Here is a 24715-nt window from a genome sequence, read left to right on the forward strand (position 1 = left end):
ACGTGAAATACAGATCAATCAGTTTATTTGTATAACCCACCTTTGCAAAACCCAATTTGCCTTGTATAGAGCTTAACAATATGCAACATCCTCCACCTTTGTCCCCAGACAAGGGTAGAAAATGTATTATTAATACGAGGAAAAATGCAGAAACTTCAGGGCGAGTACCTAGAGTGAGGTACTTATCTTGGTTTTCAAGAAATATCTGGAGCAAAAGTCTGTTTGCCTGAGTTGTGATGATTGTATACTATATTTATGTGCTGTATTTAGCTTTTTACTTTATTGGTATCTTCATATTGATGGATCTAAGATAAGACAATATAAGATAAGATAAGATATAGATAAGATAAATAAGAAAATTCTAGTGCAAGTTTAGAAATAACAATAGAAATAAAAGTGAGTCTAAGATAAAGCTGAAAACTGAATCGTTGTTAAAGGTTCAATGTGTAAGATTTAGGTTTAATAGATCTATTGCCAACAATTGAATATAAATAATCCTAGGGATGTTTTGACTCATGTGTTTCATCTAAATTGTTTTCTTTACCCTAGAATGAGCCCTTAGTATTTAGAAACGTTATATATATATATATATATATATATATATATATATATATATATATATATATATATATATATATAAATCAGGAGTGGGATTTCTCTATGGAGGCCGCCATGTTTTGTACAGTAGCCCAAACTGGACAAACTAAACTGAAGATACCACAGGTTCATGTTTGGAGGGAGAGGGTGAGCTGAGGGGTATTCAGCTGCAATATGACACTTCACCACTAGATGTCACTAGACATCACTAAAGTCTACACACTGAACCTTTAATTTAAAAGGACCAACACACGTGCTCCAACTCATATTAAATGGACCAATGCTCCCATGATGTGTTGAAAACAAACATTTACACTCGCGTAGGTTATTTATTAGCTTTATTTAACCATTAATCAGACAGAAAGATGTCTCCCGCTGTGACGCACGCTGTCTCTCCCACACAGGGAGACAGGACCGGGAGAGGGTTTCGGGTTAAAGAGACGACCGCGCGGACATGACTTCCGGGTTGTGGGCGGAGGGCGTGTTTTCAGTGAACCATCTTGACGGAGCAGCCGCAGCCTCTTTGGTCACTTTAACCCGCGGCTCGCTCACGGTTCCCCGGTCAGAAGATCACCGGAGTCACGGCAGCAGCAGCAGCAGCAGCGGCGGCACCGGAGCCCCCGGCAGCATCAGCAGGGTAAGACCCCGGCTCCTCGCACCGAGACCCCGCACACACATGGGCGACTAATGGCGAGAGAGAACCCCCTTCAGCGCAGATCCACGCGGGGACTCATCACTCGTGGCGTGTTGTTTACAGAAACGTCAACGTGTTGCTTCCCCTGGAAATCACAGAAAATGTGTGTAATTATTTAACAGTCCAGTGTTAAACAGTCGTGTGAAAGTGTGTGTTTTCATCCTTCTCTATTGGGACATTAATTTCTCCTTTTATAATACATCATATGCAGTATCCACCCCCCCTCAGGCAGATACACATCTGCATTTGTCCTTCCTATTTGAGTCAGTTTCTCGATTTGTTTTCCCCCATCAGAGCCTCAGGGACGCTCAGGCTGCTTCCACTGACTTTTACAGTCAACATGAAATGACCAGTCCAGCGTTTGAATCATTTCCAGTGGCCCTGTGCATCGTTTTCAAAGCCTCTGGGCTGCAACCACAGAACCAGAAGGACCCAGCAGCCACAACAAACTGGTGCATGTCTGTGTTTTGTATTTAATGGCTGCGGAAGTATTAAAAATTGATTAATTTTCCTATCGGAGGGGAGATAGAGTGAGCAGATGCTTGAATTAGAAATGTCTCCAAGTGGCACATGTGACAGGTTTTTGTTTTTGAATTGTTTCTCTGAACTCGACTGTCAATGCTTAGCCCAGCAAAAAATCATTCACAAACAAGAGTTCATTTTTATTAATCGTTTTATGGAAACAGTGGGAGAAAAGCATGCCAGCTAACTTTATTCATATAGTTCTTACAAGTAGAAGTTACACAGAAACTAAAGCAATTTAAATGGACATTTTAAGTGAACTGATTCTTGATATTGGTGAAAGGCCTTTTCCCAGAATCCAGATTACGTTGCTTTCATTTCATGTCGGCTTCCTGTGTGTGTCCGTTGCGTTTCCTTTTTAAACCGAAGACCAGTTCTCCTTTAATGTGCTGTTCCAAAGCAATTAAATTGTTGTTCATGCAGCAATTAAAGCTTTAAACAATCCCTGTGCTGCTAATTCAAAACAGGTTGGCAGAATCCTGTTAAACAGCTTGCCTCAGCCTTCTTTTTCCTTTTTTTTTCACTGCACCAGGCCTGGAACACACAGATCACCGATCACAGAAGCTGATGATCTCCCCGAGCGGGTGATTGATTGGTTCAATAACATTACAGGGCTCTGGGTTTGTCGCACTTGGAGGGACATTGGTTTGCTCTGCGGTTATTCATTACCTCGGTGTGATGGCGGGTGCGCTGCGGGGCACCATAACAACAGTGGGAACAGGTAATCTCCTGTTATCTGTCTCCACCCGGGGCTGGAACCACTCATTGTAAACAAGCTTCCGTGTGCCGCTCATATTAATGCTCAGCTCACGCTGGAAGAAAGTCCGAGGAGGAGCTCTTCAAATTACATTTAGGAAATAAAATCAGATTTAATCAACTTTATTATAGATTAGACTGAGAGATAGAACACCTGGTTGGGGGAGATTTGTTTATTGCTCATAAACGCACAAGCACCTGAAACGTGCCCATGGGAGAATGACTCGGGTTGTTCTGTCGATCCAAGAATCCGAAGAATTCCCGAGCTGCAGTAGCCGGCATATTAATAACCATGTGAGGGGAAAACGCAAGCTCTTTATTTCATTTAAAATAAAGCGCTAACCACTAAAAATATACCAAACTTGTTATGATTCCGGTTAAACTCCCTCAGCTTAGTCTAACAATCCCACTCAAAGCTGATTCCCTGGGAAAGTAGCTTTGTTTTCTTGTGGTTTGTTAATACTTGACATTATTATCAGGGTGTTTTCCCCTAAGGAAACATCCCTGAGCTGCGAAAAGAAAGAAAATTCCAGTGGTGTCTTGACGTCAGAGGTCAGGAGCCGAAGCCTGGGACAACTCTGTCTTTATCTGCGGCCTTCAGGCAGAAACATGGGGGGGACTGGTCCCAAAAGATAAAAGAGCTGCAGTGATTTTATGTATTTAATGAAAGTGTTGCACGTTGAGCGATCGTCTGAATGTTTGTTTTGCTTCGGTCGATGCATGAACGCGGCCCTGACCTCACGTGGGCAGCGTGTGCACTTTACCTTCAGCCGACCAAAGAGCTGAGTCATGCGAAAGCTCTTTGAACCGTTCCTGTCAAGTCTTGTTGTCGTTGGAGCTCAATGTGGTTGTGTTTACGTATGACACGGTGGTATCTCTGGAATGTTTTTCCCAGCCGCACTCTTCCTCTGGGATTAACAAAAATGGTGGTTTTTACACCTGCAGATCAAGTTGTCTTGGGTCATTGCTGTCGGTTGATGGCGTCTGAGGTTATGAGCACAACACACATTAAAAACTGACGAGTATTTGCACGATGACGAGCCTTCAGTCACAGAGGTCGAGTAACTTGTCAAGCTGAATGTGAAGCTCGGATTGTTTTACTGGTGCAGCCTTTAATTACTGATCCTCCTGTGGTCTGAAGCCACATCTATAGAATCAGCATCTGCCTGGATTACCACAGTGGTGTGTAATGAGCCGCCTTTCTTTGGAGGCAAAATGTGTTTACTGCCAGCTTGCGTCAAACACACAGCCGTAAATCATCTGCAGGAGGAGTCTCCTTCCTCCTCCTCCTCCTCCTCCTCCTCGACAGCCCCTTCTATAGATTCTTGTCCTCAGAGATGAACTGTACACCTCACGTATACACGCTGCAGCCAATCCCAAACACAAACATGCTCCAGTTATTCCTGGAGGAATGCCCCCCCCCCCCCCCCCCACCCTTGCGCTACAAATAATCGTCTGGTTTGAAGGATCGGTGACGCATGTCTGTGGTTTACGGCCTCACTCAAAGGTCGCAGGCCACACGCCGCTTCCAGGAACCGCGGCATACTGACCCCCTCATACCAGGGGCTCCTCTGTGGGAAGACACCCTCACGCCCTGTAAGACACAATAGGAGGTTCCAGCACCGACCTTGACCACAGCCTCTTACGTGTGAGAACTGCGTCTTACTGTATTCTCAAATGGCTCCCAGGTGCCACTGCCGGCGCCTTCCAGCAACTAGAAGGGCATCAACAGGAACTCCTCGGTATCAGTCTCGGTTTTTGCAGATGTTACTTGAGGCCGCTTCTATTGCAGTGGATTGTGGCGTGGATGTTTGTTCATGTGTGACTCCAAAGTTTCAGGATTGCGTCGTTTACGATCGTGACTCATTGCTTCAGACAGAAAAGTCCAAGGGGCCTAATTTTTCCAAGAAACGGCTGATGTTAGTCATTGAGTATCACCGACAGGAAAGGGAAGGCAGCGTTGGACTGTGCAATCACATCTGCTCAATGCCAGGGAAGTGTTGGGAAACAGTGAGTGTGTGTGCGTGACGAGGACAACAACAGGTTCTGTGCGGTTAGATACTGAGATCTGCTGCTCTGCATTGTGACTGCAACAGTCTCAACTCGGTTGTGTCAGCCAGTCTTTGTCGTCTCAGCTGCAACTAGTACAAAACACTGCAGCTCTGTTTTCTAACAAGCAAGTGAGACCTCATTTCATCTGTTCAGGCCTCCATACCCCGGCTCCTGGTTCATTTAAGGATTTCATTGATCGGTTTAGTGCCTCTGATTGTTTAACTTTGCACTCACGTGATCACTTGAGGTCTGATCTCTGGGTTCCAAAGTCCAGATTGAAGAATACAGGAGTTTGGGCCTTTGCAGTGGCCCCCCTAACTGTGGAGCAGTTAAACATCAGGAGCTCACCAGCTTTGGACACTTTTAGAACTCAACTCAAACCTGTTTTACTCTCTGGTTTTAAAATGGGTCCAGACTTTAATTTGTGTGGTTTCATCTCATTTCGCAGTTTTATTTATTCAACAATTGGTGAGGGTCATTTTGAAGAAAAAAGAGTTCAGGGATAATTATGAGAAGTTTTACACCTTTGTGAAGTTAATTCAGTTTGAATACGTCATGTTTTGGTAAATGAAACAGCAGTAATGTGAATTTTTGTGTGTGTTTGTGTTTGTGTAAAGACAACAAGTCAAACATCAATATCGGGCCTCTTGCCTTCAGCTGCAGATCATTTAAAACCATTTGAGTTCCTGAACGCGTCTTAAAAACCATCAGTGTCCTCTCACGTCTCACCCTCTCTGTGTCTCTCTGCATCTTTCATCACTTCACTCGTCCATAAGCTGCTAACAACACACCAGCACAGACAGGGTTCGGATGCTTGTGTAATGCTTATTCGTTGTTGTGGTGTCGAGTTCCCTCCTGGGCCCTGAGTTGTGGCATCTTGTCCTGATAGAAAACAAGATTTAACAGGAATCAGTCTCCCGCTTTGCCCGGAGTTCTCTGGAATGTTTGTGTTGAGGAACATGATTTTTTTTTTTCTCCTCCGAGGGATGTTTATGTGAAACAAGTGGGAAACAAAATAAAGTGCGGATCTTGCGACTGGACTGGGCTCCCGGTTGTGTTTATGAGAAACTCTCATCCGTCTCCATTAAGTCAACATCTCTGTTCAGTCTCTGGTTCGTCTTGTGTGGGGATGGATGATAAGATGGAGGCCGGAGAAGAAGAAGAAGAAGAACAGAGCCTGAGATTGTGCTGATAAAACAGAGACAGTCCTCGTGTGCTCTTTTAGAATCTGGCTACACATGTGATGTATGTGTAAAACTCCTACTGAATAGAATCTGTATTTTCCCTTGAACTCATCTCTGCGTCAGATACAAAACCACTGCCTCTCTTGTTGTGCAGTGTATTGAGCAACCACCTTGGGGTGAGGTATATATTTCTGTCTGGCTGACAGGCAGCTGATGTTAATTATTGCCCTCCTCTCTCTGCGTTGGAGGCGTAGTGTCAGAATCAGATTTAAAGCTGCTGGACCTTTGGTTTAAGGTGGAGCAGTCTGTTTAGTGTTCAGACAATAACATGCTTTGTGTGTGTCTGTTAGTTGACAGGATTACACACAAACTGCTGCTTTTCTCACCCTGAAACTGATTGGAAAGATATGGTGTGGGTCAGGGAACAACCATAGGGAAGATCCCAAGAAATGTTGTTGTGGATCCAGGATTTTTTTCCACTTACCTGAACGTTGGGATTTCAGCATTTTCACTGATATCTCAGAGAGTAAATCATTGATTTAGATTTTTTTTTAAATTCACACACGTTTAGGAGAGTGAATGCAATTTGGTGCAGACCCAAATGAACATCTGGATCTGGTGAATGATCCAGATGTTTGACTGCTGGTCCTTGATAGAGGTACAGTCTGTCCATTCGAGTTTTCCTTAGCGATGAATCTACCAATTACTTTCTCAATTTAGCTCTAATTTGTTAAGGCTATGAGTTGTGGTATGTTGGCGGCAGTGGCTCAGAATACAGAGTGAGATGTCTGCTAACCAAAAGGTTGGCGGCCCCCCCCAGCCAGTGTGCCATAGTGTCCTTAGGAAAGAGCCTGAGCCCTGAACTGCCCTGGAGGGCTGTGGCAGTGATGTGTGATAGAGAAAGGGTAAATAGATGATGCACTGTAAATCACTTTGAGTGGTCATAAAGAGAAGAGTTATATAAGTGCAGACCATTAAGAGAACAAATGTGATCGTTAACCTATATAAACTACACTAAATGGTGGGAAAAAGCTGCATAGTCTCTCAATTGAGAAACTGATATTGGCAAACAAGTTCTTTTTGAGGCGGATAAAGCAATTTGTTTACATTTGCTCTGAATCGTGCTGTCTTGAACAAAATCAGGAATGCAGTATGCCTGTGGTCTGCCCTACATAGTCTTAATGAATTATACATTTAGAAATTCTACTCATCGCTTTTAAAACCAGTCTTTCCCACTACATCACAGAATTGTGAACCTGCTGTGGTTTCATTCACATTCACTTAAACCTGTGAATGGAGCTCTGCTGGTTATTTGCAGATCACAGTTGCTGACAAAGCGTGACTGGGCCCGGAGACTGGGGAGGAATTAACCTACTGAGATCAGACACACAACATCCTTAACTGCATTTTAAATCTTCTTAAAACATTTTTTATCATAAAACATTGATGAATACTTCACATATGGAACTTAATTTGAGTCCCGATCTGTTTTATTAGCTGATTATCTTCCTCTTGTTTTGATTATCTGTTATTTTTCTTTCAGTGAAACACTGTACCTTTGGTCAAAGGGCTACATGAATAAAGTTTATTATTGCATTTATTATAAGTAAGGTACATCTCAATTTAGCTGAGCTTGATTACTATATTTTAACTCTTAAGTTGTAAGTTCCTGTGGCCTTCCTTGAGCTGACGGACTCTTCCTTCCTTTAATGAGGAGTAAACGCAGGATCTGGGTGACGTGCGAGTGGCCCTGGGGGGGTGGGGTGGGGGGGGGGGGGGTTTAAACAACACAAGGAGTGACGGCCGTGCCTATCAGGTAACCGTCACCAGGGGCAGCCACTCCAAGCATTTCGTGGGAGGAGGTGCATTTCTCCACGCTCCTCCCCCGGCTCTCGTTGTGACCTATAGAAAACGACCCTGGGTGTAAACTATACAACTGTTGGGTTCCCTCCCATAACATAACTGAAACCACAATGGGGGGAATGTACACACTCACTCACACACACACTCGCGCACACAAAAACACAATCACTCCCACACTCTCAGTCTCAGTAGTGCAAGTCGCTGTAGTCAGTGCTACTTCCTGTTTTTCACTAGTTCCGTCTTCTCCCGTGCCGTGTTTGCACAGACCGGGCTGAGGAGGAAGTCCTGAAAGAAGTTTGTGTGTTAGAGCCACGCAACGCTGCATAGAGAGGAGCCACACAGCGTTTTTCAGAGGAGGACGTTCAGGATGAGGCTGTTGTCCGTGCTGTGACATTTGCCCCCCCCCCCCCTCCCAGGGCTATCGGCCATGAGGGATTTCAGAGATGGTGTTGAGGCGAGCAGGGAGAAACATACCTTTGAAAGGAGAGGAGCGACGCAGTCTGTGTAAGCAAACTGCAAAGTGTTTGAGGGGGAAGAGCTCCAACCAGACAAACCAGATTCCTCCCCATGGATATTGGAGGGAAGCCCTGCCCAGGAGCCTCAGAGACTGTCGACGAGTAGCCGTCAAACTGCAAACACTCTCTCTCTCTCTCTCTCTCTCAAAAACAAACACACACACCAGGTGGGGGAGAGTTAGGAGAGGGGTTGAAGGATGGAAGCACTGAGAGAGACTTTTCTCCATTTGACTTTTCAGATGTCAACGTACAAAAGAGCCACGTTGGACGAGGAGGACCTGGTGGACTCCACAGCCGACGACATCTATCCTTCATCTCCCATGCAGGTAAACATGCACAAAACACCTTGTGCTAAGCAATGCACAGAACTTCTAATTCCACATTACTTAGGAAAGAAGTGTAGACGCTTTCTCACTGTATGTGTTGTAATGTAAAAATCGACTTAGGAAGATGGTTTCACTGCAGATGATCCTGTTTAACCGGGTTTCGCCTGTTGTGTGATGCTCACTCGTCCCTCTGTCTCCTGTGACTGGAAGACGAGGACATATTTCTTTGGAGGCCTGAATTTCAAATTGGAGTTCATTTGCTAAGCTCATGCTTCAGGGTTGCACTGAGGATGCTGTATATTCTGTATTGACACAATGTCCGTTATGGGATATGAGATGTAAATGATCATTTTCCAGTCAGAAAACCTCGCTGAAATTTAGATCTCTTTTTAAAGGGACGGGCCTGACAACCAATTAAATGTCCACGTCAGCATAACGAGATAGATCAGTCACACCGAGCTGCCTTTACGCAGACAGACACTGACTGAATCCTGTTAATCTTAAACCCTTGTGTCGGTTACGATTTAATGAGGATTTAATCAAATTTTAATCCTGAGATTGGAGATTATTTGCTAAAATGGATCATGAGGATTTTGGAACTGAATCCCTTTTGTCAAACAGCGCAATGTTCACACAGGCCTGTGATCACAAAGCATATTGTATCATTAGTGTTGAGTCACTCCTGGAGTTTCTGCTTCTTACTTCTGGGTTTAAAGATGACATGACTAAGCAGTGTTCTCTGGCCACCCTTTAAATATCTCTTTTAAAGGATTGAATGGTCTTTTATAGACAATAAGGGGCCTTAAAGTTTTATGAGGTTGAATGAAGGAGATGTTTAACTGCTGTCAGATTCATATCTCCGATAATTTATTGGATCAGAGCTCAGAAAAAGTGTTTGAATTCAAGACACTGCCACGATTCTGCCTTCATCATATCTCAACCATGCGTTGGTGGTAGTTGCCGGTTTCTAGCTCTATTTGAAAACGTGCAGCAGCTGAAAGAAAATCTACTTCCCGACTTGGACATTTGACCAAATCCCCTAAATTCAAATTCAAAGATTCAAGAGTTTATTATCAAATGCACAACAATGTCATTAAGCATTCGCTGGCAATGAAATGCTTGAGTCAATGTGTTTGATCCATGAAAATCAGTAAAAAATAAACTTTTGTTAATGTAAATGATAAAAAAGAATCCTGGATCCACAGCACAGTTTAGTGGGTTCTTTCTTGGCCTACGTTGCATCCTTCGGAGTTTCGTGGAAACCCGTCCTGCAGTTTTTTTCGTCATCCTGCTGAAGAACAAACGAACTAATGGACAGTGGTGAAAACCTGGCTAGTGAGGTTTCACTAAATTCAAAACGTTTAGCTCCAAACCAACCAAACACAGCAAGCTCAAGAGATTAAGAAGCCACTGGGGCTCACAGCAGTAAATCTGAGCCTTAAGCATTCAGTCCTCAAGGGCTAATAGACCCCCACAAGATATATGTGAGGTTCGATCTGTCCTTTATTTACACTTCAAGTGGTAAGTGGTGCCCTGGGGAGGATTTGTGAGCGGCCACGCTGGACTCATTCCTTTAGGAAATAAATTACCCTGGTGGCTTTCGTCGAAAGAGAAACCTTCACCAGAAAACATGGAGGAGCGGCGTTTGCTGTTGTGAGGTCGGCTGCACCAATCATTCCATCAACAATAAAAAAAGTCCATTAATTTACCACAAAGACAGGAAGTTCCTCCAACTTCTAAATTCTTCTTCTGGGGAATGTTTCTTTAAAAACTTTTTCCTCTGGAATCGACTGGTGGTTTGGTTTGTCGTCCTCGTTTGACTCTGTCGCTCGACTTCCTGCTCACTTTATAGGTCAGCCACAAAATCATCAGACACGGTTCAGCAGGATTATTGTGTCGATTTCTCAATCTGGGGCAGAGGGAAACTTCTCTCCATGACTCTGTGCTGAACCAGAGGAGAGGGAACAATAGGAAAATGCCTCTCAGTGTAGGAGGGTTGAAAAGGTCGCTGAGCTTTGAAACCAAATCTGTCATCAGATCCTGAAAGAAGCTGTTTGAAATCCACAAAGTATTTTCCTAACTGCATTAGTCCAGCACGATGACAGTATGAAGTGTCTATATTTGTGTATCTTAAAGTAGATTTTTAAGTCATTTTATGTCTGTTAATCTCTTCAAAATGTTCATATTTGACTTTTTCGATGAAACGCTTCAAGTTTTTTTTATTCTCTATTTGTTTTTGCAGGTGAATCTGCTGAACGGCCGCAGCCCCATGTGTTGTCGGCACCGGACCAAGAGCGAGAAGCGGGTTATGTTTCTAGTGTGCGTCGTGACCCTGGGCCTTTTCATATCTCTCATCACAACTGGGGTCTTCTACAAACAGAGTGAGTCGGAGGTTCTATTCAAAATCGGTGATGCTGTGGAATACACTGGGAATACACCTGCATTTTCTGTGTGGTGGGCTGACCAGGTGACTCCTGTTTGAACTCCAGCTCGACCAATTACACAATTACCTGATGATTTAAGTAGTATTAATACTGAATGTATCACGGTTCCAAATTTCTTCCTTGGGCCGATAACATGTGAAAATTCGAAGCAACGGCCAAAGTCAGTATCGGTCGGGCTGTAGATCAAACTGCTTTTGTGCTATTTGTTCTGATTTTTCTTTTTATTTATTGAATATGTTTTCAATCACCTTTCCAAAAACAAGATTAATTGACAATAAAAAAATCCCACACACTAAACGGAGGAGGTTTTAAAGAAAGTAGTTCAGCTGTTCAACAAAAGTTAGCTTTAGTTTCTTTCTAGCTCCGAGTCGGATAAGACAAATGATATGAAGCTGCAGCCAGGAGAGGGTTAGCTTAGCTTAGCAGAAACAGTAGAAGCAGGGGCAAACAGTTAGCCTCGGCTCTCCCACACTGTTTAACAAGAGGTGTGTGCTGGACTACTTAATTGCCAGTGAACTGCTCTTTGTAGACTTTGTGCAGATGAAACAAACAGGATGTCCTTTGTTATTCAGTGAGCATTAGAGGTGTGGATCTTAATATCTTTAAACAGACAGACTCTTTGTGCCAAGATAATCTGGTGGTGGCTCCAGCTTCATATTTATCTTGCAAATATGAAGAGTGATCGACTCATCTAAACTGTCTGTGAGAAAAGGAATAAGGATTTTTCCTACAATGTCATCTGAGACTTTTCATTTTTAGTAACGTTTCCATCATCAGAACCGGTTTTGTAGTGTCTGAAAACAACCACGTTTCTGTGTGTTATTGTTTTATATACGAATATGTTATAAATCGGGGAAAAAAAGTAAGTAATGAAGCTGATTCCATCAAAACAAGTGTAGTTTGAGCTGAAAGACAAAAGAAAAGTTTAAAAAAAGATCTGGAAGCTCTGAGAGGCTTTTAAGTTCAAACAGGACTGAGACAATTAATACAGTATATGCACTGTATTATTTCTTTTAAAGCCACACCTTTGGCTAAGCCTGCGAAAAACAACTCTAAATCACTCCCCTGAGCTTTTTCATTATGGAAAAAGTGCTTGTGGATTTACCATCAACGGTCGAGCTTCCTCAGATGCACCATGGGAAACCTAATGCCACTTCCTCCCATTCAGAGCCACATGTCAGGATCACACTTTGAAATAATAAGAGGAACAAGGATGATGTCTCCTCCGGGTTCTAATCTCATCACTGCTTGTTTCTGTGTCTCCGTCTTTGTCTCATCGCCTTATATGGGCAGGAGGTGAAAGTCGTTACACCGAGTCAAATATTAATCGTGAGCCGTTGGTCTGCTCCGTGACGACCGGCTCTTCTCTAAACACTGACATTTTTCTAAAGCTCTTCTTGTTCTTCAGCTTTTGTGTTTAGACTTTAAAATATAGCAGACCAGCCAGAAGGCCTCCGGTCGTCGCCTCTGAAAATGATTCTAGACAGAAAACTAAATATCCATTCTCGGAAAATATGTGTTTTTGGAAGCCACATGCAGGAACAGACACAGGAAGAGGAGCAGTGACGTTTATCTGCGAGCCAGGTCAGATGAAAGTGATTAACCTGAAGTTTCCCAGGCTCCTTCACCCTCATCTGTTCATATGCTCTCTATTTATTTATCAGTCGGCAACAGCCAATTTTCTACATGGAGAAATATTCCCTGCAGGTTGTATATCTTGGCTTTTACCGCGTTTTAGGTAATAATTTGTGGATGGTCTGAAAACCTGCATGAATACTTGGATGTCCAAAATGAAATATTCTCCGATAATTCAAAGTTGTTTTATGGGCTGGAGCAAAGCTGAAGGGCCTTAAGACCACTCACTGAATGAAGTTAAATTCCAACAAAATGAAAGCACCTTGTAGCTTTCTGGAAAAACTTTAGCAACTTTCCCAAAAAGTCTCTTATTGTCCCTGTAATAATTTCATTTCTCTCTGCAGGTACATTATTCTGTGTTGACTGACATGGATGTTAATGACTTTTTCCTTGGGTTGCTCGGTGGTGGTTAGTGGTAAATTTTGTTTAAATCTACTTTGTGCAGCTCACCCTGGCTTGTGCCTAACAGAGCCGTGCGTTACTGTGGCCAGTACAGTGATGGGAGCCCTGGATCGATCCGTGGACCCCTGCAATGACTTCTACAACTTTGCCTGTGGGGGCTGGATGAAGAACAACCCCCTCCCCGAGGGCAAGTCCCGCTGGGGACCTTTCAGCAACCTCTGGGAGCACAACATGGTTGTAATGAAGCAATTATTAGGTAAAGGCCCTTGTATGAATTCTGCACCGTGTCCTCAGCCGCCTTTACCCCAGGCAAAGGTAGCAAGATTATTTTTCCAGAGCTGGGGAAACGCCTTGTTTTTCATTCACATCCAATTTCTTTTCTATCTTTATTTAATCAGAAAACAAGACGATGAAAAGTGTGAGTCAGGCTGAGGGAAAGGCCCAGCGATACTATCAGGCCTGCATGAATGAGGCCAAGATCGAGGAATTGGGAGCTAAACCACTACAGGAGCTAATCAGCCAGGTATGCCCAGTTCCCAAAGCTATAAAAAATAGTTCAATAATTAATTTCCCTGGATGCGGGTGACTTTGAGTGTCTGATTAATCCCCGTCTGTCTTAGATTGGGGGATGGGCCCTGACAGAACCCTGGGACAAGGACAACTTCGATGAAGTTTTGCAAATGGTGTCAGGCAATTACCGGACGTCGCCTTTCTTCACTGTGTTTGTTAGCACCGACTCGAAAAACTCCAACAGTAACATCATCCAGGTGAGCGGCTCAACCGGGGGCATGTTTTATCTTTGTTGAGACCCTGTAGCCTGCAGGCCTGGAAACACAGGGATGAAGCCAGAGGCTGTTTGTGAGCTAAAAGTCATTGGATGTTTCTCTTGACTCCAGGTGGATCAGTCCAGTCTGGGACTTCCTTCACGGGATTACTACCTCAACAAAACGGCAAATGAAAAGGTACTGTGCACATTGTTAACTAGAAGTTAGACTGAGTTGGACAGAGTTGGAGAGCTAATCCAGATGTTCTCTGTAATGAAAATCATATCCAGTGGCTCATTGCTCATTTTGAGAAAGTCTGGAAATATTAAAAGTTAAATATTTCAGCTTCAGGCGAAAAAAGAAAAGAAAAACTCTGCATAGTTTCTCTTGTATTTGCATCGTTTAGGATTACTGACCTAATTACATTTTTTATAAACCACTGAAACGACCCTCGTCTTCCCGACCTCCCCCATCTCCGCCTCGCTTCCTTTCCAGTATCTGACAGCATACCTCAGCTTCCTAGTGGAGTTAGGGGTTCTTCTGGGAGGCACCAGGGAAACGTCTCAGGCAGTGATGATGGAGATTGTGGACTTTGAAACATCTCTGGCCAACATCACAGTCCCTCAGGAGGAGAGGCGCGATGAAGAGCTCATCTACCACAAGATGGAGGCCAAGGATCTGTCGGTGAGTTTCTTAATGAATCAACAGAAATGGCACACCGCTTTTCTACAAATCATGAATCTTAAGCCGTTTTCAGACATGAACTCTGGGTGTTTTATCGGAGTTTGCTGATATATCGACATTGGAGAACGCAGCGGTTGATTGTCTGAGTCAGACGCGTTCAAAACAACAGAAAAACGTCCTTTAGGTGATTTACCATTGACAGTGGCGTCTGCTCTTTTTCGTCAAAAGCTCTCGATTGCGGTTTTCTTTCAAAGTCGATATATTTGTCGGTATCTTCCACATGTTTTTCATCCTGTCATCGACACGCCCACTTGCTGGCTGTATATTTTCCTGCAGTATTCTCACGTGGGCTCAGCCGGACATGACGGGAGCAACTGACTCAGACATCTGCATTCTCACATACAGCCCCTCTGCATGTCTGAAGGCAGCTTAGTGCCGCTACAGGGGTTGTGGGAAGTCGTATTAGGAAGCTGTACATGTTTGTGTTGAGACCTTTTCCATCGTGTGTGTGTGTGTTGTGTCTCTGTCTGTAGACGCTGGCTCCTGCAGTGAACTGGATGCCGTACCTCAGAGAAGTGTTCTCTCCAGTGCCGCTCAACGACTCGGAGCCCGTGGTTGTTTACGCCAAGGAGTACCTCCAGAAAGTCTCTATGCTCATAGAGACAACAAACAAAAGGTCAGGCGATCAGCCACGCATCAGAGTTTTTCCATTGACGTGTGAAAAAGAGCGAAGCTACCAAATGTGTGTTTACTTTGATTTATAATGACGCAGTTAAACCGGAATGAAGAAGCTACACTTTACACTGTAAACTGTGTATGTACAAGTACAACCCCTTCTACAAACATTCAGGCAGTATTGAAGTAACCAACGTGATATTTTCTTTGCAGCCTCCTCAACAATTACATGATCATGAAGGTGGTGAGGAAGATGGTTTCCATTTTGGATCAAAAGTTCCAGGATGCTGAGCAGCGCTTCCTCGAGGTCATGTACGGAACCAAAAAGGTAAAAAAAGATTCAGGCCCTTTTTTTAAAAACACTGTGATCCAACGTGACTCACGTGGATTAAAACACAGGGCTGGGATTAAGCGGTGCGAAAAGTAATCCTCTGTTCCTGTTTGACCTGCAGGCAGATTCTCATCCTGATAATGTATTTTTAGTTTCCGTCTGTGAACTGCTTGCGTGCGAGTATCTCAGTCGCTGCTTTGTCGTTGTTTTACGATCGACGGTTAATGTTTATTGGAGTTGCTACACGGCGGAGAAAATGATTTGAATTACTTTAAAAAGTCATTTTTAACCCCGGTACCAGTGGGATTTCAGAGGTCCAGCATGGTCGGAGGAAGTGGCCCAGAGACCAACAGCTGGGGCTGCACAGCTTTTCTCCTGAACTCTTGTTCTTTTGTGTGATACTCGGCAGAGGATTCATTTCGGGTGCGAGCAGATAAAGGAAAACAAAAAGAGAAGCGGAGCCTTTTCCCCTCCACTGTGACGAGATTTCACAAGAACTGTAAATCATCGGCCAGCGTTTTCTGTCGGTTCTCTGCGGAACCTGAATCATTCAACTCTGTGTCAACAAATTAACCAAAAATTGGTTCCAGAGGTTTCAAAGAGAGTGTGATTCACAGAGCTACAATTCAGCCAGAGAAAACGAATTTATTGGTGTATTGATATGAATTAATTCAAAGACTCGGCACAGTGAGAGCAGCTTTATGAAAGAATGGAGGGAAACATTACAAACTGACAAGGAATTTAATAAATTCAAAAGAATTTGTACAAATCCTCTCCTCGTACTGTGATTAAAAAAATTGTCCAATTAAACATTTTAAATATCAGTGCATGAAACTATAAAGGACATTATTACACTACATGTACCACCAAAAGTTTATAATATTAGTGAATGAATGATACATTTTTTAATTTTGTAATGATGATATTGGCAGGTATAAATTTTCACCGACATATCGGTATCAGCATATTTGCAGAAAACCTCTTTCTACACAATTAACAATGACGAAAAGATTTATATTTCATGTTAAGATGATTAAAACAAGTCTTTCTTAGTTTTATATCATTGTTTGTTTTGTTTTTATTATTTTAAGGTTAAACTATAAAACATCACTAAATCGTTTGTCATGTGTGTTAGTGAGTAATTACCTCTCATTGTATTCAACCCTGCGGATATTTTGGACCTTACATACTCGGGTTTAGTGATTTTGGCAAATACTCCACAAATAGCTTGCAATGGAATTTTATTTTCTGGCATTCAAGATATAAAGGAAAACATAGGAGCTTCTTTCCAGGAACAGTGACCTGTCTTCTTCAGATAACTCACCGACTTCTCTGTGAACGGCTCTAAGTGGAACGACTCGAGATGTTACCGTTACATTTTGTTTCCAATGCGGTGAGCAACACTCACAAAACTCAGCTCAGCTGTGTTGTATAGGAGGCAGATGTCTCAGATCCACAGTAAATCCAAACAGTGTGTTTGTACATTTGCTGAATTGACCCTTTAATTAGCAAACAAGGTTGTTTATCCACTAAAACCTGTGAGAAGGGAGAAATGTGTTGACTCTGCAGCAAGAAAAACTGATTTATTTCCCTGACTGTGGAGGCTCCAGTGACTGCAGCTCTTATCTGAGCAAGATCCTGTTTCCTCTGCCTTGTTTTCCACTGGGTTCAAGCTGTAATAACAAGTCCTTAACTTGCTGTGTGTCTCTTTTGTGTATCTTTTTAACGTGAGTGCGAAACTGTCTCTTTTTCCATCTGTGCCTATGTGTCCGAGCACACTTTACAACTTTGCCTGCTCAGAATACTCCTCATTTCCTCCTTGTTCCTCTTTGTCTGCGTTTACATGCAGCTCTATTTGTCCTTGTCCTTCCCTTCACCTGATAATGACTTTTCCATATAGGGACTTTTACGTACCCACGGAAAGTGACAGAGTGGGTTGAACGTGAGGTTTTGATTTGTTCAAGTTGTGAAATCGTTGTTATAAGATGGAGTCATGTTTGTGTACGTGTTAACTATATGTTTAGATCTTTCTATGTTTGAGATTACAAGAAGAGGCTCATGAAAACAGATAAAACTTTATGTCCAGAATGTTTCATTTGATCCCAAAAATCGTTGATTTTGACTTTTGCAGAATAACAAAACATTTCCCCACATTTATAATCAAATCAAAGGGCTTTGTTAGTCTTTTTCGGTCTTTGAGGCTCAAGGCTGTGTCTAAGAAGCGCTCGATAATATGTTACAGCCCTTCAGAAATTAGGATTTTATCTCTTTCCGACTGAAATCACTCCTGCGCCATTCGTCTCCTCTTGTCTTCTGTCCTGGTGGTCGTCCCGCTTGCCTCGCTTCAGTCTTGAGTGTAAATTGACCAGGAGTTGACCTGTGGCTTGTCCTGTTGTTGCTTTTTTATCTACCAAAAAAAAAACACAGCACTTGTTCCTTTCGGCAGGAACACCGTGTCTCTCAGGCTGCTGAGGGGTAACCGCTCACTGCTGCTTCACAGAGGTCATGAATTTCTCAAGATCGCAACTGTTTTCTTTGTTACTTGAATCCACTGAACAAAGGATCACTGGGACTTCTCAGTCTTCATTGGATTAAGGCCTATTAAAATATCATACTTTAACAGAGGCAATAGAGCAGTGGTTTCACAGAACGGACATAGTTTGTTCTTGTCCAACTCAAATGTCGTAGGTCCGTATTTGCATATATAGAGCAGGAAGTGAGATCAGATCACATGTGGTCACAGGAGACACATTCAAGAGGTCTTTTAAAGTCAGATGTGAACAGACGAACTCAAAGCTGTGCACCTGTGATGTGACCGCTCAGGACAGACGTGGATACAGGTCTGAACGAGGCCTGTGTTCTCTCCACAGCTCATTTTAATCAGATTGAGGATATCTTGAGGATGTATTCATGTGTTTCATTCTGATGTTGCAGAGCTGCACTCCTCGCTGGAAGCTGTGCGTCAGCGACACCGACATCGCCCTGGGCTTTGCTCTCGGAGCCATGTTCGTCAAAGACACCTTTGCTGAAGAGAGTAAAGCCATTGTAAGTCTCTCTCTCTCATCGGCCGCCTGCTGTGTGAGATGATGTGCTCTTTTTTCTGACTTTCCCTCTGTGTCCTCTGTGCTCCAGGCTGAGGACATGGTCGCAGACATTAAATGGGCGTTTGAGGACAGCTTGAAGGATGTGGGCTGGATGGACCCGGAAACAAAGAAAGCAGCCAAAGAAAAGGTGGGTGAGAGATCCTGCAGTGTGTCTTCCTTCAAACCTAAGACCTGAGCGTTAGAGAGACAGGGACGTAATCTTAGAGCAGCAACACCAGAAATGACCTCTGACAATACTTGAGCTGCAGAAAAAACACTTAATTGTAGAAAATACTGTTTAAGGGACGTCTCTTAACCTGAATATTTCTAATCGTTACAAAGAAAACTATAGACCAAAGCTAGCTGACAGCATGGAACTGTTTTAATAGACCCCTCTTAATAACTGGAACAAGTGTAACGGAGGATTACCAGTCTTTGGGTCCAGGACGACACAGAGAGCAGAGGGAGGAGCCTCAGGAGGTAGCTACAGTTCCTGAGACCTCCTAATTCCCCCTGCGCTCCTCTCCACTGTTCTCAGCCCACATCCCACGGACTGAGCCTCTCAACCACACCCCGGCCTCTTACCCCTCAGCCTCTGGTTGGGAAAGTCACTTCGGGAAAGTTTGTTGGCTCTTCTCATGCAGAGACCTCCTCCCTGCTGGCCAGGATTACCCCACCTCCACACCTCCACACCTCCACCCACTGTGCCAGCCAAGCCAGAGGCGTAGTTGTTGTTACTGATGGAGGTTTGCAGAGACGTGTTCCAGCACTGGACATTTGTCAGAGCTGCTTCAATGAGACTCTATTGGCCGTCCCCAGATCATCATTGTCCACACAGGCACTGACAACCTGCAACAAGACACAACCCCAGAAGACTGCGCCGACCACTGGCAGCCGAGTCACGACTTATTAGAGCCAATCAGGATGAGAGAGAAAGCGTTTCTGTTTTTGTCCCAATTATACCACAGAAAGATTTCTGGGGCCACAGGGCCACCAGCATTTCCAAATGTGTATGTTTCAGGAACTCAAAAGCTCCAAAACAGCGTGGATGGAAGTTTTTTATTATTTAGCATTCATCTTCATTATTATTTGTATTCGTTTTTAAGCAAAGAAAACATTGGCCTGATAGAAGATTAATCAAAATGCTGAAAGGCAGCACCGTGGGTTATTCTAAAATTATTCAATGCGTGACTTGTGCAATTTAAATGATCAATATCAATTCCTGACATTTTGAATGGCTGCGACAGATCATAGAGACAAGGAAAGACAAAACCTTCTTAGAAAGAGAATAGACACAACTAAGACCTGCATGCAGAATTTACACAACCAGTAAGGAATAGTAGTACAGCACTGCCACCTGGTGTGAAAATGTGTCTTTTACAGTTTTTCCAACGTTATTCTTCACAGGCAGACGCAATATACAACATGGTGGGATATCCAGACTTCATCATGAACGCCACCAAGCTGGACAAAGTGTTCAATGATGTAGGTAAACGTGGAACCGCTTGGTCTGTCACTTTCATTTGATCTCACAATAAAAAAAAACTGACTATTTCTATCCTCTCCCTTTTCAGTTTGAGGTTGTGTCAGATCTCTACTTCCAAAATGTCATGCAGTACTACAACTTCTCAGCCCGAGTGACAGCCGACCAGCTGAGGAAAACCCCCAACAGAAACCAGTGAGTGGCTCGTCCTGCCAGAAAGGAGGTCGCACGCTCGGCCCGGGAGACACATTCTCATTGTACTGACTCAGCAGAGTGCCGCTTCCATCCACAAATGTTCCCAGACAACCAACTTCTGTCCGCTGAACTGGTCCTGGTCTCTAGTTAGTCTGCGGGGGAGGGAGTGGGGCAGATCGGGCCCATGCCCTCCAAACTGATGAGTTGTCAGCCTGGCCCACTAGACCAGGCACAATCAATATTCTTCATTTGTAGTGACCTTGTTGTCCGCCTCATGTTGTGGCTCTGTCCGTTTCTGCAGGTGGAGCATGACCCCGCCGACTGTGAATGCATATTACAACCCGACCAAGAACGAGATGGTTCTGCCTGCAGGAATTCTCCGGGCTCCGTTCTACAGTCCATCCTGGCCCAAGTAGGTCTTGATATAAAACATCAACAAATGTCCATGTGGATTTTATGGACATTTTCCTGCTGTATTTTCACATGGGTTCATTCACATGGGTTCATTCAGACATGTTCAGGACATTTTACTAAGGGGCTGGAAGGAAAACTTAATTTGCATTCTCACACGTGCCTCAAGTAAATCTCAGAAAGTTCGGTGCATGTCTGAAAGCAGCTTATGTGAGATTCAGATGTGCTCTGTGCTTCCAGTTTCAATGCTAAGCTAAATTAACTTGCTGCAGCTTCATATTGAGTGTCAGTCTGTATCAGTTATCTTATCTCACTCATCTGCTTTTACAAACTTGCAGTCTTTAGACCAGATGTCACAGGTGTCTCTTTTGTTATCCAGGGCTCTTAACTTCGGAGGAATAGGCGTAGTCATGGGACATGAGCTGACGCATGCTTTTGATGACCAAGGTGGGTACTTTGTAATATTATTCTAAAATAATTATAATGACATAAAATAGTGTTAAAACACAAACTTGGTAGAGAACGGAGTTACATACCACTGTTCCATTCAAACAGGGAGGGAATACGACAAGGATGGGAACCTGCGTCCCTGGTGGAAGAACTCCTCAGTGGAGGCGTTCAAGAAGCAGACTCAGTGCATGGTGGAGCAGTACGGAAACTACACCATCAACAAGGAGCCTCTGAATGGAAAACAAACCCTGGGAGAGAACATCGCTGACAACGGTGGACTCAAAGCTGCCTACAAGGTACAAGTCCAGGAACGAGAATTCCCCTCAAATGTTGTCTGTTACATTCAGGAAAAATATGGCTTTTTGTCACTGATGTGTAAAAACAACTAAATGCTAGAGCCTTTTGATATGTATGGACATTTTATATCGTCACCTCTTTGTCACCGAAGTGAACTGTCGGATTTTTAAGAGGTCACGAAACAATCGCTCCGGTTTATTTGTAAAGGCTGTTGTGTGTCGCCTACATGGATCTGTATTGGAAAAAGCAGGTTGTCTGGTTTACTGTGAAGCCTGGAAATGCAACAGGTGGTTACGAGTGGCCTTGTCAGCCTCTGGTTACTTCTTCACATGCACACATTCTTTCCATGTATTGAAAGGTCATGGGCTAGGAAGCAGATGAGCGAATCATATGCAAGTAAAAACGTTGCACATCAAATGGTGCATGTAAATCTGTAGAGGACCTAAAGTGATTTTGATGTATTCTTTGGTTTATGTGACTGTATAGTTTTCCATGTGCTGAGCAAAAGATTGATGGCACGTGTGTAACATGAGCATTTGCTTCCTGGAAGGCTTATGTGAACTGGATCGAAAAGAACGGAGAAGAGGCCACGCTGCCCGCCCTGGGAATGACCAACCATCAGCTGTTTTTCGTAGGATTTGCACAGGTTTGTACCAATCAAGGTATTTTATTTTTCACTTTATTCTACTGTAGACATGCTCATACTATAACTGTACTTACAATATCACTAAGGCTCCCCTCTAGACATGTTTTGAGACATGAAAATGTATTTTGCTATAATATCTGATGTGCAACAAAAATTAAGAATAAGAATTACGCCCCCCCCCCCCCCTCCAGCTTCCCTCACCTACAAAAAAAAACAATCTATGAATATGCAGATATATTTATTTTGTAAGAATTTAACTGCTGGACAGAGAATGTCTCCTACTTCATTATAAAGTCCATTCGCTGTGTATTTGTGCTGAAGTCTTGAGCAAGACGCCCACAGGACTGTGAATGACTCCAAACTAACTGCAAAATCCTCATGCTCCTGTGCACACATATTAAATTGTGGATTTAAGGTTGACAAGCGAGTGTGAAACCGGCGTGCTAGTGTCAAAACGTTGCGCATAAATCAGTCTGCACATTGAGGCTCAAACGTCACAGTCAGGTAACAGAATAGAAAATAAGCCAAAATGTATGTATCTGCCAGGAAGTTTTCTAATTAAAATGTCGGAAACCAGGCCAATGTCTCAACTCTCTCTATAATTCTCAATAGAAATCAACAGAAAATAATCTTCTCATGTGTTTATTGGTTGTCACGCTGCAGGTATGGTGCTCCGTCAGGACACCGGAGAGCTCACACGAAGGCGTGATCACCGATCCACACAGTCCGTCAAGATTCCGAGTCATCGGCACCGTCTCCAATTCACATGAGTTCTCAAAGCACTTTGGCTGCAAAACCAATGCTCCCATGAACCCTAAACACAAGTGTGAGCTCTGGTGATACCTCACCGCTTGCTGCTGTTTATCACCGAGGAGTGAACAGACGTTTGTGGGGGAGAACAGCTATTTTAATAGCTTGATACTGACAGTCTCTCTGGACAAGGAGCACGAGAACCACTGAAACTCCCGCTGTTGTTGCCACTATGAGGCTCCTTATCTGCACACACTGTGCCTGCTCTGTACGGAGGATTTCAATCTTCGATGCTTCTCCTCAAGCACTGCTTGTATAGCAAACCGCTCTCCATGACTTCTGAAATCTGATCTGGATGTAATGTGCTTTTAGAACACTGGAAACCAAATAGATAGTCGCAGAAAGCAGGGGAACCACTGTCAAACAAGCTGTTTGTCACTATGTGACAAACATAGTGACGAATGAGCAAGGTGACGTTTCTTTCACTTGTTACTTGTCACTACGCTCGGATCTGCTACGGTTTTATTGTTATTGTATTTTAGTAATGGCGATATTCTTTACGTGACAGTGAACCAGGAAGCTGCAAGATTTTTTAAATCTGGTAGAAGATGAAAATTTGGTTCACACCCGGTTTTTAAAGATTTAAATCCGTTCATTAAGTTTTGGTTTTTAAATACATTTTAACAGCGCTTCAACAGTTTGTCTTTAAATCTTTGTAATATTTCATGTTGCATAATCTGGTCAAATTTTATAGAGATTAAATCAGAACTTGGTCATGTAGACTAAGCCATAGCCATGTTTTTATGAGTCAAATATTATTTTGTATAATAAAACCAGTCGTAAAACATCTCTGCCTCGTGTCTACAGTTTGTTCAATTGTTTGAAATGTCTTTCTGACGCACAAACAGAGCTTTGGTTCACATGACGTCTGTGAATAACAAATAACACAGTATATATGGTACATGTGATTGGACTGTACTTCACCGGAGAGCAAACAATAGGTCAGCAGCAAATGCCCCTGCCTCCCTGATCCAGAGTTTTATTCAGAACATCATCATTTTGGAGTTTAAAATCAGAGCTGTGGGCCAACTATGACAAATATCTCATGATTCACAAGTGTGAATGTGTTGGCAATCTGAATAGTGGGTGCTGCAAACTCTGCTCTGAGGTAACAGACCGAAAAGTTTCAAAATAATGATTCAACCAAAATAATTTACCTGGAGAACAAACTGCACTGGGGCAACATTGTAAAAGTTGTAATAAAATGTGCTGTACTTTTGTAAACCGACAACTTTTTTTTAACACATTATCTAAGGCTTCAAAACAAAATTTCAATCATGCAAAACCTTTTCATGAGATTTTTACATTTCAAAGCCTCATTCCTGCAGCCGTTAGACCGTACACGCAGATCTGCTGCCAGTTATACTACATCCACCCATTATGGATCATGGTTAAACTCCCTTTACTGTGCAATATTCATTATTAATTAAATGGTTCATGTGTAATGTACATATTCTCCTACTGCACATACTTCTCTTGTTTTTACACTATATACATTTTTATTCCATTCATATCTATTTCCTTACACTTAAGTAATGCATGTTACTTATTACTAACTGATGCCTATTTTTGAATCTTGCAGCTGTAATACAGCAAATTTCTCATACTGGAATTAATAAAGGATAATTTATCTTGTCATATCTCATCTCATATGGAGAAGCGTCTTAACTAGATTCTGATAATTGCCAGTCTCAAAGGATCAATTAACCAAATCAGGGGTAACTGCAGGTCAACCAAACAGACAGTAGGTGGCGCAGTATTTACACACAGGTCCATGGAATAGTTTGCTGCAGAGAATCGGACATTAACCAAACCTCTCGGAAATAACTGAATAAAGCATGTAAAATCTCCTGAACACTGATAATCACATATCAATATTTATTGAAAAAATTTCTT

At 43.0% G+C, this 24715-nt stretch overlaps 1 protein-coding gene and 1 long non-coding RNA gene across 3 annotated transcripts; one reads left to right on the plus strand and one right to left on the minus strand.

Moving 5' to 3' along the window:
- The first annotated feature begins 1036 nt into the window (after window positions 1–1036).
- On the plus strand, window positions 1037–23606 carry ece1 (endothelin converting enzyme 1). Of its 2 annotated transcripts, none has more exons than XM_053433111.1 (19): window positions 1037–1234; window positions 8423–8509; window positions 10752–10890; window positions 13034–13246; window positions 13389–13513; window positions 13611–13757; window positions 13887–13952; window positions 14250–14438; window positions 14972–15114; window positions 15327–15441; window positions 18379–18489; window positions 18577–18675; window positions 19935–20012; window positions 20102–20205; window positions 20507–20617; window positions 20996–21063; window positions 21172–21362; window positions 21914–22009; window positions 22673–23606. In XM_053433111.1, the coding sequence occupies exons 1-19, from the start codon at window positions 1052–1054 to the stop codon at window positions 22847–22849; spliced, it is 2442 nt and encodes an 813-aa protein (XP_053289086.1). In that variant the 5' UTR covers window positions 1037–1051; the 3' UTR covers window positions 22850–23606. The 2 variants fall into 2 exon arrangements, with proteins under 2 accessions (XP_053289086.1, XP_053289094.1); XM_053433119.1 differs by having other exon boundaries at window positions 13058–13246.
- LOC128449816 (uncharacterized) lies at window positions 1201–8513 on the minus strand. Its single transcript, XR_008339914.1, has 3 exons — window positions 8143–8513; window positions 5351–5503; window positions 1201–1376 (listed from the first exon to the last, which is right to left on the minus strand). It is a non-coding gene; the product is annotated as an uncharacterized LOC128449816 (long non-coding RNA).
- Window positions 23607–24715: the final 1109 nt, after the last annotated feature.

The sequence above is a fragment of the Pleuronectes platessa genome, chromosome 2 (genome assembly GCF_947347685.1).
Source record: "Pleuronectes platessa chromosome 2, fPlePla1.1, whole genome shotgun sequence".
Taxonomy (NCBI): Eukaryota; Metazoa; Chordata; class Actinopteri; order Pleuronectiformes; family Pleuronectidae; genus Pleuronectes; species Pleuronectes platessa.

Excerpts from the sequence above, each read along its gene's own strand:
- ece1 (XM_053433111.1), top strand. The coding sequence starts at position 1,052 with ATGACTTCCGGGTTGTGGGCGGAGGGCGTGTTTTCAGTGAACCATCTT. Across the intron at positions 13,247-13,388 it reads TGTAATGAAGCAATTATTAG|AAAACAAGACGATGAAAAGT; the intron begins GTAAAGGCCCTT and ends TTATTTAATCAG. Across the intron at positions 20,206-20,506 it reads AAAACCCCCAACAGAAACCA|GTGGAGCATGACCCCGCCGA; the intron begins GTGAGTGGCTCG and ends CCGTTTCTGCAG.